Raw genomic sequence first — 14,307 nt, 5'->3', positions numbered from 1 at the left:
CAAAATTCTTTCGGGGAAATAATCATGAACTTGCACAAACCTGTAATTTCACGAATGTACACCTTTCTGAATACAGGCGGAAATATATGCCTTTGTGACTGTGGTGTTTAAGTTGATGAGTAGTGTATTTAACTTTATTTGGATATACCATGTCTTAACTTTACATCTCGTTCTTGAATATACAGAGTCGTGGTGTCGGTAGTAGAAAAAAAACTGATTCCACTGCCCAGGAAGACCATGATAAGCCATATGTGTGTGACAGTAAGTAATGCCACAGTGATTACAAGTCAGAATTGCCTCTTGCTGCTCCCTTTGGAAAATCCCTGCTCTTGCATGTGGTAAAAGTGTCTCTTCTCCTCTCTGGTCTGCTACCTTTATATCTGTCTTCTGTGAAATTCACTCCTTTTTCTCTTGTTTCTTCTTCTCTGTTTCAGATAGTTACAAACAAAAGCATAACTCAAAAACATCTGACAAAGGTACTTTCAGTCTATGAGTAACTGTGCATAGACTGCAGCTGGAGTGATTTGCTTCTTGCCTGCTTTTAAGTTACCTCGTGTATTTTTACTTTCTACTCATGATACAATGTTACTTCACGACTAAAATGAACTTTTTTAAGAAAAGGCACTGATTAAAATATAGTTGATTGTATGTGATTTAACATGCTTCTACTTTTTCTTCCTCTTTTTGTCACTAGTTTGCGGCAAGCGATACAAGAATCGTCCTGGTCTTAGTTATCATTATGCTCATACTCATTTAGCTGATGAGGAAGGAGATGATGACCGAGATTCAGAGCCCCATTCACCTCCAATCTTGAGAAGTGAAGGTCACAAAAGTAAGTATGCCCAGTTCCTGTATTGTATTCTGCTGGTGAGAGAGAGTCCCAGTGTTGTGTTACAAACAAAGTGATCCTGGGGCAGGATGTCTGTGCTCACCATTTAAGAGTGATAAATATACTTGTTTAGTTTTGCCTCAGAAGATTAGGGTTTCTTTTAAATGCTCATGATAGCCACAGCATCATCTTGAGTTCATTCACACATTTATTGAGAATGGAATGTATGTTCTTATCACTAAAGGAATAAGTCAGATGATTTACATGGAGATTACATTTTCCTAAAGAAGTGGGACATTCACATAGGGGTGCGTCTTGTACCTTTGCAACATTTTCTGAAGTAACTTTATTATTTGTATTTCTGCCACTTATTTAAAACTAAGCTTGGTTTTACTTGGCTCACTCAATTTATGTATTTTCAATTGAAATTAAACAGCAGAAGGAAGTTTTATTAACTTATTGGATTTGATGTGGGGCCATTTTAAAACAGGAATTAATTGCATTGGAAAGCTGAAGAGAAATCATCCCTGTGCTGATCACAAGTCATTAAATGAAATCTGACTGAGAGATAGAAGGCTTGACAGTTTTGCAGTGACATCAGGAATTGAGCCAAGGAGCATTAAGGAGAAATGTTTAGATAAGGGATAGTCTGAGGAATTGTCTTGGGATTAGCAGACAGCTGAATATTGATCAGTTTTGCTCAAACAAGCAAGGTCACGGACTAAATACTTCACTGCTGAGGAGAAGGAAGGCAGGGGTTAGGAGTGATTGTCCTGATTATCCAGTTACTATAGAAACTGTGCAGACCTGAATGTGTTGTACAGCAGCAGCTGAACATAATTTATTTTGCTCAGATCTGCCCTTTTTGGAGAAAACTTGTTTTGATTACATCCTATATGTCCAATATTGGCATCATCCTCTCAGCAATGATCCTGCTAATGAATGTAGTTGCAGCTTGCAGACAGTAAATTAAACAGTGTGGACTTTATTTAATGAATTGAGAATTTTGTTTTATCTGTTTCCCTATATGCTATTTGAAGTTGATATTTTTTATATCTGCTGGCAGGAGCAAACCTGTGCAAGGAATAAGTAACGGGGTTTGAAATCCAGGGGTGTTCCACATGATGGATATAGGCTTTGACTGACTTATCCAAAAGAAAAGTTTGAATTCTTACTGAGAGTAAGCATTTTTTTTTGTTCACCGGTTAATACAGCTCATCTTTTTACACTAGACTGTTACTCTTAGAGCCACGCAAGATTTGCTGAACAGAATTTGCACATTACAGCTCATCAGGCAAGAACTGCTGGCACTTTCCTGATTCTCTTTTTTGAAATTTCTCTATTACATTGTCATGAGTAATGATTCTTTTAATAACTTTTTTGCATTTTATTGTTCCTACTGACTTCTTTCCCACTGCTAAGTCCTTTTATTAAACTTGATTCTGTCACTTTTTCTTTATTTGCTTCATGTTCTCTCCATCCTAAATTCTTGAGTTTTTTGTTGTCAAATCCTTGCATCTGTCCCATTTGTCCGAAGAAAATCATCTCTATTTTTGCATATTAAGTATAAAGGATTTTTGAGGTTGCATTTTTCCCTCTTTTGGTAGTTTGCATTGGTAAAGAAGCAAATAGTTAAGTATGTATTTAGTTTGCAGCGGGTGCATGTTAGGGATTTTATGTCCATGCTTGCTTTTAGAGAAGTACAAGTCTACAGACTGCACTGATTTCTGCGCCCCCCCCCCCCCACCCCCACCCTTTGAAAAGAAGCTGAGACTTTACTTAAGTATTCAAGGTCATTGAGAGGTCTGGAAAGAGTAAAGGAGAAACTTTAGGAGAACCTCGTAAAGGAGAAACTGTAAAAGCATCAAGAATGAAAGCAAACATATAACGTGATTCATGAAAGAAGTAACTATGATGAGAGAAAAACCTTGTCACAGTGCAGGTGGTTAGGATATGGAAAGCACTGCGTACAAGTGTGGTGAAGGCAAGAGGGCATTATTAGCTTATTTAATTAGGAATAATATGCAGGGGGAAAAGCATCACAATTTAGTGTCTTATCCCCTTTGCACCTTAACAATTCTGAGTTTCTGTGATTCACTCCTGGCTAGTCTGGCAGTAGAAGCAGAGCAAAGCAAGGATGGAGTAATTGAGAATAGGGATAAGAATTGCAACTTGTGGCTATCTTCTGTTAAACAGAAATTTTGAGTAATTCAAAGACAGCTGACCTTCACTCTGGTAAAAGAGAAAATAGTAAATGATGCCAGTTTACCCTCAACTCCCTCCCTCTTCCTTGTGAGTTAATAGTATCACAAGCTCCATACCCACTCCTGACCTACATTTTACAATCAGTGGCAAAGCTAAAATGCTGGCTGCTAAGCTTAAAAAATCTTCCCAGATCTCTGTCAGGAAATTCTCCTTTCCCAACAGCAGTTTAAATCTAGGACCAAATCAGGGTTGTCATACTGTGCAGCAGCAGTGATGTCATTAAGTAGGAAGGCAACCAATTACTAGGATGCATTAAGATGCCATAAAACCATGAAGTTAAAGCACTTCAAATCCTTCAATTTTAATACCAGCTTCTAGGTGCTAAAGTAAAATATGATCAAGATTGACACTGACACCATAAACTTTTAAAATGAATTATTTTTGAAAATAAGATGAGCTTTTAATTGTTCTGGAGAAACTTGATCTTCCACAAATATAAAATTCATGTCGCAAAAGTCCTTTTTTTCACTTTTCATTTTAGATCCGTTTGCTGCTGCATTGCTTCAATACCATAAGCTAGCTGTTTTCTAGGCTAGTGACGATGGTTCACAGTTATTATGAAGTTAAACGCCACTAAAAGTCTATTTACACGACTTTAATATGCAGCTTTTTAGAAGATTTTTACAAGTAGTCTTTGAAAGCATTTGCATAGTTTTTCTCACCAGTAATAATAGGAATTGAGAATGCAGTCTGAGAACCTCAACAGTGCAACCTCTAGGGAACCCTGTAGTCGCTGGAAGTTGCTTCTGGATTTCAGGATTATTCCAAACATGTCCCATGTCCAAATTCCAAAAGTTGCTGTCAGCTTCATAGGACTAAAAATGGCAGGAATAACTATTGTCATTATGTTAGAAAAGCTCGGTGCTTTTTAATACACATTGGGCAAAACAGTGCTACCACACGGCTCCAATCACTTTCACTTACCTGTGCACCTCTGTTCCACATCGGTAGCTGCCACTGATGAAAAGGATGGCAGTGTCATTGCTGAAACAAATAAATATTGTGTTGACTGTTGGGAATATCTACAATTTAGACAACTGAAGGACTCCTAATTCTGGCCTCATTCTGTGCTTGGTGGCAGAGCCCTTAATTTCCTGTTTGATGTTTGCAGAATACAGTTCTCTCCAAGATTTACATTGCTAATATTTTGAATTACCCCCTTTTTTAATAGCTTGTTATATAGTTTGAGATTTGTTGTCTGCTAATTGGTATTTATCTACTCCAAAAGTATGCCATTTAAAACTGATAGCTATAAAATGCAATAATGAAAGTTGGTAACACATGACTAAACCAAGTTGGTGCTATTTTGACTAAAGATTAAAAGTCTGCATTTGCTCATTGTGTGTTTATTAGCCTACTTTAGTGCATCTTCCAAATCTGTACCGTGATAACAGACATCCTTTTAAGAAGGACAGAGACCAGCAGAGTTAATGAACTGCCTGGTAACAAATACCCTGATGTAACCTTCTCTGATTGGCATAGATAACAGTGTGGAGCAGGAAAGTTGATGTTTCGGGTCAGGAGCCTTCTTCAGAAATGGTGGAGGGGGAAGCGAGCTCAAATAAATAGGAGAGGGTGGGTGGGATGGTGATAGGTGACTGCAGGTAGGCAGTAGTGGGGATTGATCAGTGAGATGGGCGGAGCGGATATTTGGGAGAGAAGACAAACAGTTTGTGTCAGATCAACGAGGCATGGATGAGAGGGAGGGTTGATCTGGGGATGGGCAGATTTTGAAACTGGTAAAATCCACATTTAGGCCATTGGGTTGTAAGCTCCCAAGGCAGAATATGAGGTGCTGCTCCTCCAGTTTCCAGGTGGCATCATTGTGACACTAGAGGAGGCCTAGGATGGACATGTCACCCAGGGAGTGGGAGAGGAAGTTGAAATGGTTTGTGACCGTAAGGTGTTGTCATTTGTTGTGAACAGAGCGCAGGCGCTTTACAGAGCGGTCTCCGAGTCTTCACTTGGTCTCACCAATGTAGAGGAGGCCACGTCGGTAGTAGCAGATGCAATAGGTTACATTGACGGATGTGCAAGTGAACCTCTGTCTGATGTGGAAAGTTTGTTTGGTGCCTTGAATGGAGGAGAGTGGGGAGGTGTACGGGCAGGTGAGGTGTAGCACTTCCTGCGGCTGCAGGGAAAGGTGCCAGGGTGGTGGGGTGAGTGGGGAGTGTGAAGCAGATGAGGGAGTTGCAGAGAGCGTGGTCCCTATGGAAGGCAGATCGGAGTGGGGACGGAAATATATCTTTGGTTGTGGGGTCAGATTGCAGGTGGCAGAAGTGCCGGAGAATGCTACATTTTGAATACGGAGGTTAGCGGGATGATATGTGAGGACAAGTGGGATTGTCTTTGTTTTTATTGGCGGGAGTGGGTGTGAGGGCAGAGGTGCAGGAGATATGAGATGAGGTCGAGAGCATTTTCAACCAGTGAAAGGGAGATGTGGGCCTTGAAATAAGAGCACATTTGGGATGTTTGGGATTGGAACGCCCCATCTTGTGAGCAGATACGGCAGAGGCAGAGGAATTGGGAGTTGGGGATCGCATCCTTGCAGGAAGGTGAGTGAAAGGACGTGTATTCTAGGTAGGTGTGAGAGTCGGTGGGCATGAAATAGATATCTGTTTTGAGATGGTCTCCAGAGATGGAGACCGAGAGGTCCAGGAAGGCGAGAGAGAGGTATCTGAGAAGGCCCGGGTGAATTTGAGGTTGGGGTGAAAGGTGCAAGTAAAGTTGAACTGTTCAAGCTCCTAATGGGAGCACAAGACAGTACCAATACAGTCATCGATATAGTGGGGGATAGTGCCAGTGTAGCTGCGGAAGAGGGACTGTTTCATCTTTCCTATGAAGAAGCAGACATAACTAGAGCTCATGTGGGTTCCCATGGGGATTGGATGTCTATAGTAAAGATGAGGTGTTGGGGGGAGGGAGTGGGTGGTGTTCCAGACATAGTTCCTGGACTGGGGGGAGAAAACCTAGTCAGGGTAAGCAGAGGTAAGCTCAGTGGGGCAGAAGCAGGCAAAGACAATGGGTCGGCCAGGACCGTCGGGTGTGTGGATTTTCGGAAGGAAATAGAAACAAGCGGTGATGAGTTGGGGAATGATGAGTTTGGAGGCTGTGGACAGGAGACCACCGGAGGTGATAAGGTCATGGATGGTCTGGGAGATGATGTTTTTCAGTGGTGGGGTCATGATTGAGGAGGCGTTAGAAGGAAGCGTCAGTGGTGCCTGGCCTCAGCTATGTAAAGGTCAGTGCACCATACCACAACTGCGCCTCCCTTATCTGCGGGTTTAATGGCGAGGTTAGGGTGGGAGCAGAGGGCTGCACGTTCCTTCGGGGAGAGGTTGGAGTGAGAGGGGTGGAGAGGTTGAGACAATCAATGTCGCAACGACAGTTAGAAATGAAGAGGTCGAGGGAGGGTCGGAGGCCTTTGCGTGTTGTCCAGGAGGAAGGGGTGTGTTGGAGACCGGAGACAGGGTCTGTGCGGGGAGGGGGGGGTGGTTTGGTTAGACTCATGGTTAAAGAATTAGGTGGGGAGGTGGCAGAAAAACTGTTCAACATCCAAGCGTGAATGGAATTTATTGATGTGTGGATGGAGGGGAATGAAGGTGAGTCCTTTATCAGTTTCAAAATCTCCCCACCCCTGGCCTCATCCCATGATCAACCCTCCCTCTCATCTTTACCTGACACAACCTGTCTGTCTTCTGGAAAGCGCTGAAGACAGCCATCATCACAGGCTGTGAAGAATCCATCAACTACAAGACCAGGGAACATGAGAGAATGATCGATCAACCAAGAATTCGTCAACAAGATGAAAGCTTTCTGTGCCTGGCAAAACAACATCAGCAAAGCTAAGAGGAAAGTTCATCAAACAGTAAAGATGGAGTTACATTGAAGAACAAGGGAAATCAAGAACCAAAGATAGACTGAGAAAGCTAAGGAGCTGCAACTCCTTGCTGACAAGCACAACATCCAATGCCACCAAGGCAATGTATGAATCCAACACTTCTGGCCTCAAATTGATGTGGAGTAAGGACAGAACCTTTTAGAGACAGAAAACATTAGCCTTCAGTGGAGAGAACACTTCAAAGAACTCACCTGTGACACCAGTTGTAGATGTTGATGTGTTTCAGGAAATATTCCAGCATTCCATCAAAGTTGACCTTGGACTCCTACTTAATGTAGCAGGAGTTGAAACCACCATTTAGACGTGTGCAAAATGAAAAAGGTGTAGTAGATTTAATTCCAAGGGAGGTTTTCAAACTGGAGGAGCAGAGCTTACCATTGTCACAGTCTCCATTGACTTCCTGAGAATCTGGGACCAAGAAGAAATCCCTGCCAATCTCAAGGATTCTGCCATTGCTATTGCCTTCAAGAAAGGAGACAAAATGGACCGTGGAAACTACTGAGGAATCTCCCTACGTTCCATTGCCAGGAAGACCTTCAACTAAATGCTCACTAGTTCCCTTCTCTCAGTTGCTGGCTTTACAGAGGCATCTCTTTTCCCCAGGAAAAGGCCGCCTTCAATTTAACCAAAGCTTTTGACTGGGTTCAGTGAGGAGGTGCAGTTGAAGGCCCTGTCGAAGATTAGTTGTCCAGAGAAATTCAACAACTTCCTCAGTCTCCACGACAAAAGACAGCAATGGTCATTACTGGCAGTAATATGATAGATTCATTTAGAGGTCAAGACAGGGGTCAAGCAGGATGTGTCGTCGCCACTAGCTTTCACTCCATCTTTATCACTACCATTCTTCACCTTGTCAAGAACTAGTCTCCCAGTAGTGTGCACTTTGTTTGTAAGATGGACAGAGAACTTTTCAACCTCAACCAAATGAGCTTCAAAAAGAAAACACTGACTTTTCTTACGGAACCCCCAAATATGTGGATGACAGTACTCTCTTGGAACACAAACTTGTAGATTCAGCAAACATGTTCTGAAGGCGCAGTTGGCTTTCTGATAGTAGAACAAGCTACATTGTAAGTAGTGAATGCCATGTAGAATAGGGAGTACAGGTAAACTGTTGCTTCATCTGGAAGGTGGTTTTCCTCATTGGACAATGAGGAGATAGTAATAAAGGGTCAGATGTTACTTGCATTTGCACAGGAAAATGTGGAAAGGGGATAAATTTCTGAGCATAATTTGAGGAATGGAGTGGACCAGGTATGATGGGAAGAGCAGTTGCTTTGGAGTATTGACTGCATGGAAGGTGGGAAAAAAATGCCAGTTGGCAGAAATGCTGGAGGATATTCCTTTATAAGTAAGGTGCAGATGGGGCAGGAAGTGAAGACAAGTGGAAACCTATCACCATTCTGAAATGAACGGGAAGAAGTGAGGACAGGTTGTGTCTTGTAGATCTGATTCATTTGTATAAGTGTGGGAAATGGGTGGAATGAAGCCAGTGTCCCTGGCAAACACATTTGGGTGGGTAGTGGAAAACCTTGGTTGTGGCGTATCTGCAGCAATCAAAAACAACCAACGACCTATTCTAATCCCATTTTCCAGTGCTTTTTATGCATGGTATCACAAGTGCACATCTAAACGTTATTTAAATGTTATGAGGGCTTCTGCCTCTACCACCCTTACAGGCACTGAGTTCCAGATTCCCACCTTCCTCTGGATCAAAAAGTTTTTCCTCACATCTCCTTGAAGCCTCTGCCCCTTACCATCGTCCTTTGACCCAGCCAACAATTCCAGCATCATTTCCCAGCTTTTAAACTCTGTACCTCAGCTAATAAGACAAATATACCATATGCCAACTTAACCACACATCCACCTGTTCTGATACTTTAAGGGACAAGCATTCCAATGTTTCCCAGGCACCTACCATTCACCACATATTCACTTGCTGTTTCTGTCTTGTACAAGTGCATAACCTCACACATGGAATGAATTCCATTTACCAACTGGCCTATCGATATCTCCATGGAATCTAAGGTTTTCTTTCTCACTGCCCACTACCTCAGCAATTTTCATATCATCTATGAACTTATCAGTCAACCCACCTACAGTGTAAATCATGATTAAAAACCATAAAAAGTTAGGGTCCCAATACTGACAACTATTAGAACCCTCAGGAAGTCTGTTTCCAATTAGAAAATCACTTCTGAATCATCACCCTCTGCTTCCTGCCACTCAGCTTATCAAATATCTTTGTTTCCTGTGGTCTCTCAGCTTTGCTATCAGTTTCCTACGTGAGACTTTATCAAAAATCTTGCTGAAGCCCAAGTAAAATACATCAAAATCATTGCACTTACCTACACACCTGGTCACCTTCTCAAAAAATTCAATCAACTTGGCCAGACATGACTTTCCTTTTGACTCGGTTCCGCATGATAGACAATTAGTAAAGTTTAAATCACTTGGAAGTCAGTGTGAGCTTGCCAGTTGGTTACAAAATTGGCTTAACAGCATAATGGTGGAGGTGATAATGGGAACTGCAGATGCTGGAGAATCCAAGATAACACAGTGTGGAGCTGGATGAATGCAGCAGGCCAAGCAGCATCTCAGGAGCACCATCCAGCTCCACACTTTGTTATCTAGCATAATGGTGGAGGGTTGCTTTACGGACTAGAGGCCTGTGAGCAGTGATGTCCCACGTGGATCGATTCCAGGTTCTCCTCTCTTTTTATTTTTCATTTATATAAATAATTTTGAATGATTATATGGAAGGCATGGTTACTAAGTTTGCAGATGACACGACACCAAAATGGAGGCATAGTAAACAATGAAAAAGGTTTTCTAAGATTACAAAGGGATCTTGATGAAACAGATCAAGGGGCTGAAAGATTGGCAGCTGGAATTCAATCTGGATAAATGTGAGTTGTTGTATTTTGATACAGTAAACAAGGGTAGTGCTTATACAGTTAATGGTAGGGCCTTGGGTAGTGTTGTAGAATGGAAGGACCTAGTGGTGCATACTTTTTAAAGTTTACGTCACATATAGACAGGATAGTCAGAAAGGAGTTTGGCACTCTTGTCTTCATTGCTCAGTTACGTTGAAGTTGTACAGGGCATTGGTAAGGTCTCTTCTGGAATACTGTGCCCAATTCTGACCCAGTTAAAGGAAGGATATTATCCAGCTGGAGAGGGTTCAGAAGAGATTTACCAGGATGTTGCAAATTATGAATGGTATAAGGTGGGATAGGCTGGGACTTTTTTCATTGAAGCATAGCAGTTTAGGAGATGACTTGATGGAAGTTTATAAATAATGAAAGGTGTGTATACATAAGAGTTGATGGTAAATGTCTTTTCCTAAAATAGGAAATTTCAAGACGAGGGAGCACATTGTCAAGTGACAGAGGGGAGCAGAAGAGGGGTATTCCTGAGTTTATAGCTGAGACAACTGGAGGTGAAACATAGGAGATTAGATGGGAGTTTATTTTGAATTGTTGGGTCTCAAGGCAATAAAGCATGGGTGAGGGGAAAAAACATGGGTACAGAGAGATCTGGAAAACATGGGAAAATAGCATCTACAACACACAAGTACCTGGTAATGACTATCTCAAAAGGAGAGAATCTAACCATTGGCCTTGACATTCAATGATGTTACCATTACTGAATCCCCCACTATCAACATCCTGGAATACCATTTAAGTAGGAAGTGAACTGGATTAGTTATGTAAATACTGTTGCTACAAGAGCAAATCAGAAGCTAGGAAACCTGCCACCAACTTGAGGTCAGCCTGGGTGTTAATACTGAGGTTTCTAATTCTGTTTATAAAGTCTAGGATCCCATTTTCTTTTTAATTAATCTTAATATGTCCTGCCTTTTTCAAAGGTATTTATCAGTATGTCCTGTAGGCCTTGGGCACCCTATTTTGACAGTGTGTCGTTTAAGTTACATTGCCTCCCGTCACTTCTTATCAACCTGTGGCCTCCATCCTAGCATCACCCTGTGGCTCGTGCCTGTGGTCTGAGTCCCTCGGTGAACCTGACCTGTCCTTAGGTGATTGCTACCTCCCCTGGGTGAATTGCCAGATGCTGTTACTCCTCTGCTAGCATTGGCTGCCATGACAGCAGCTTACCTGTGATAAGCTATCTAATCTCGGGGCCTGAGTTTCTATCTGCAGGGCTTTTGATCTTGGAAAAGGTTTGTCAGTGGCAACTTTAGTGGTTGGAAAACATTTAATACTGGCAGACCTTCCCCAAAGAAGGCAACCTAGGGCTCTCACTGGTTGTCCAACAGTGAATGGGACCCCGGTCATCTTTATGATGAGTGAGCATACAAGTGGTTGAGGTTGATAAATCGCTGTTTAGACCTCACTGTAGTATTCTGGACAATTCTATGACCCGAGCTTCAAAAAAATGTAAAAGCCTTTGGGGGGGGGGGAGAAAAGGTACTGAATGAGTGAACTAGGATGTTAGGTTAGGCATTCAGACTAATCTCCTTTGAACAGCAATGGTCAACAAGTATTAGATGTTTTCAAGATGACAGGTTTTGATCAAGTAAAGTCCTGATTGTGGGTAGATAAAATGCTGGCACTCACAGGTTTAAACCCTTTGGCAAAAGCTTTACAGGGAAAATGAAAATTTTTATCACTCGATGCTGTCTGGATCTGGAATGTGCCACCCTGCAAAGATGCTGCAATTTGATTATGCAGAGAATTTTAACTGAGACCTGAAAGTTTCTGGAGGATGTGGAAGGGATGCTGGCAGCAAACTACCTCAAGCTGGTTGTCGTTGGCATCACAGCATGTACAACTATAGGAGGTTTCACTTCCTAAACTCTGAGTAAACAAGTTCCATAAGACCATAAGACATAGGAGTGGAAGTAAGGCCATTCAGCCCATCAAGTCCACACTGCCATTTAAATCATGGCTGATGGGCTGTTGCTGTCCAGTTTGGAAAAAAAAGTTTGTATCACCTTTTTCTTCCTTGCTCAATGCGCTGTATCTTTCATCACTGTCCAATGTAGAATATGTCTTGGCAAATCAATTCTGCACTGCCAAAATTATACTACCTCTACTAGCCCCACTTCCCTGTACAAGGACCCTAGCCTTGAATATTTTAAAGGTTGTGAGCTCTCCAAGCAGTGCATTCCAGACCCTAGCTCCCCTCTGGAGGGGAAAAAGCTTTTTCCTCAAGTCCCCACCAACCTCTTGCCTCTCACTTTTTAAAATTATGCCGTCTAGTTGTTGCTGCAACTAAGGGGAACAGCTGCTTTGTATTCACCCTGTTCGTACCCCTCATAATCTTATATATCTCTATCAGTTCCCTCCTCAGCCTTCTCTGATCCAGACAACCTGAGCAGTCCAGAGCAGCTGAAATGCTCCATTGGAAACAATATCCTGGTGAAACTCATCTGCACCCAGCTAATCTCCATGCCATCTACAAAATAACTTATCATCCACCCGACACTCTCTCTCTCATCCTGATCATTTATGAATATCACAGACAGTAAGGGAATTAGCAATGATTTCTGATATGCCACTGAACTCCAGGTTCCAGTTACACAAAATAGCCTTTTGTTGTCCCTCTCCCTCTTGTCACTCAGCCAATTTTGGATCCAACTTGCTAAGTTACCTTGAATTCCAGAGTTTTTACTATATTATCAGTTTCCCATTTGCAACCTTGCCTGCGGAGGTGGCACCAAGTGGATAATCAACCTTCTCAATATGTCCTGTCACCCTCAAAGACACTTGTTAGTACATTCTTTCCTCTCCTCCCTCCTCCACCCCCTTGCCGCCAAGTCCCCTGCACCCCATTTTGAGAGCATGTTATTTAGTTAACATTGCCTTGCCTCATTCTTATCAACTTATGATCCCCTCGCCGCCCCCAATTCTGGAATCATCCTGTGACTCATATACCTTTATGGCTCGAGCCCTTCAATGATCCAGGTATATCTTTAGGTGATCGCTGTCTCCCCCAGTTGCATTGCTAGTCTATTAATCTGTAGACCCAGGTAGGCTTCTGGGAACCCAGGTTCAAATCCCACTAATGGAAATTGTATTCAATAAAAGCCTGGATTTAAGAGTCTGATGATGACCACAGATTCATTCGTGATTGTCGTCTAGTTCATTAATGCCCTTTGGGATAGGAAACTGCCAAAATAACCTGTTCTGGCCTACATGTGCCTCCAGACCCACAGCAATGTGTTTGATTCTTAAATGTTGTTTGGGATATTGGGAATGGGCAATAAATGATGGCCTAGCCAGCAATGTCCTCATCCTGTGAATGCATTTTTTTAAGAATGCCTTGCTGAAATCCATATCAGTTGTATCAAATACTATACCCTCATCCAAACACTTGGTCACTTCCTCAAAAACTTGCACCAGATTTGTTAGGAATGACCTCTTTTTAACAAAACCATGCTGAATTATCCCTCATCAAATCTTGCCTGTCTAAATGGGGATTAATTTTCTCCTTTTTAATGAGATTGTAATATCTTGGATTTTTTGTTGTGTAGGTGTGAGATGCAATAAAAACAGATGAGTAAATAACTTTATTGATAGTTCACCAGGAAAAACAGCCCTGTGTTGGAAGAACCAGTAGCAAGCAGAGCCTTCTGGGGGCAATGGCTGGGTGAATGAAAAAGTGAAGAGGAGGGTAGGGGCCAAATCAAAGTGGAATTACCTCCCCTGCACACTGGGTGCCCAAAGATCAGAGCATGGGGCTGAAGTGCAACCAAACCATCAAAGGAGGTCTTTAAGATAATTAAAAATGGAGTGCAAACGCCCACACCCAATTTGTATACATGGTCTATGGATTCCACAGTGCCACAAAACAGTTGGGCTGGAAGTCTGTGAACCACTGCAATCTGCAGTTGCATGGGACCCCTGCACGCAATACCCTCCACCCCAGATCCCCGAGGGGAACAGTAACAACTCCCATCTAGAGAGCACTCCACTAGGAATCCCCAGGCAAATGGGCCTGCTAAGCTCTGTCTGGGCTGTGGATGAAAGAATCTCCTATTTATATTGGTTGGCCAGGGCATCTGAATTGGCCCAGGTGAATAACCCCAATTAAGAATCTTGTGGCTTTCGGCCCAGATGCGATTCCTGTGACTTGGACTTTGATACGGACTTTGACTACATAGGACGTTGGTCAGGCCACTTCTGGAATACAGTGTTCAGTTATGGTCTCCTTGCTATAGGAAGGATGTTGTGAAGCTTGAAAGTATTCAGAAAAGATTTACAAGGATGTTGCCAGGGTTGGAGGGTTTGAGCTATAGGGAGAGGCTGAATAGGCTGGAGCTATTTTCTCTGGAGCATCAGAGGCT

The 14,307-nt window shown here is 42.5% G+C and overlaps 1 protein-coding gene across 4 annotated transcripts in view; it reads left to right on the top strand.

Moving 5' to 3' along the window:
• The window catches only part of dpf3 (double PHD fingers 3), a 216,620-nt gene that overhangs the window by 158,936 nt on the left and 43,377 nt on the right, over positions 1-14,307 (top strand). For 2 of the 4 annotated variants that reach the window (XM_048537143.2, XM_048537144.2), the window contains 3 exons: positions 186-261; positions 435-476; positions 695-832. In XM_048537143.2, the coding sequence (XP_048393100.1) occupies positions 186-261; positions 435-476; positions 695-832 (256 nt within the window). The remainder of the gene's footprint in view (positions 1-185; positions 262-434; positions 477-694; positions 833-14,307) is intronic. The other 2 variants (XR_009446263.1, XM_059649379.1) reach the window with 1 other exon arrangement.

This window comes from Stegostoma tigrinum, chromosome 10, assembly GCF_030684315.1.
Source record: "Stegostoma tigrinum isolate sSteTig4 chromosome 10, sSteTig4.hap1, whole genome shotgun sequence".
NCBI classification, from domain to species: Eukaryota; Metazoa; Chordata; class Chondrichthyes; order Orectolobiformes; family Stegostomatidae; genus Stegostoma; species Stegostoma tigrinum.
The sequence above is the reverse complement of the archived record's forward strand: the minus strand, read 5'-3'. Positions and strand labels throughout refer to the sequence as shown.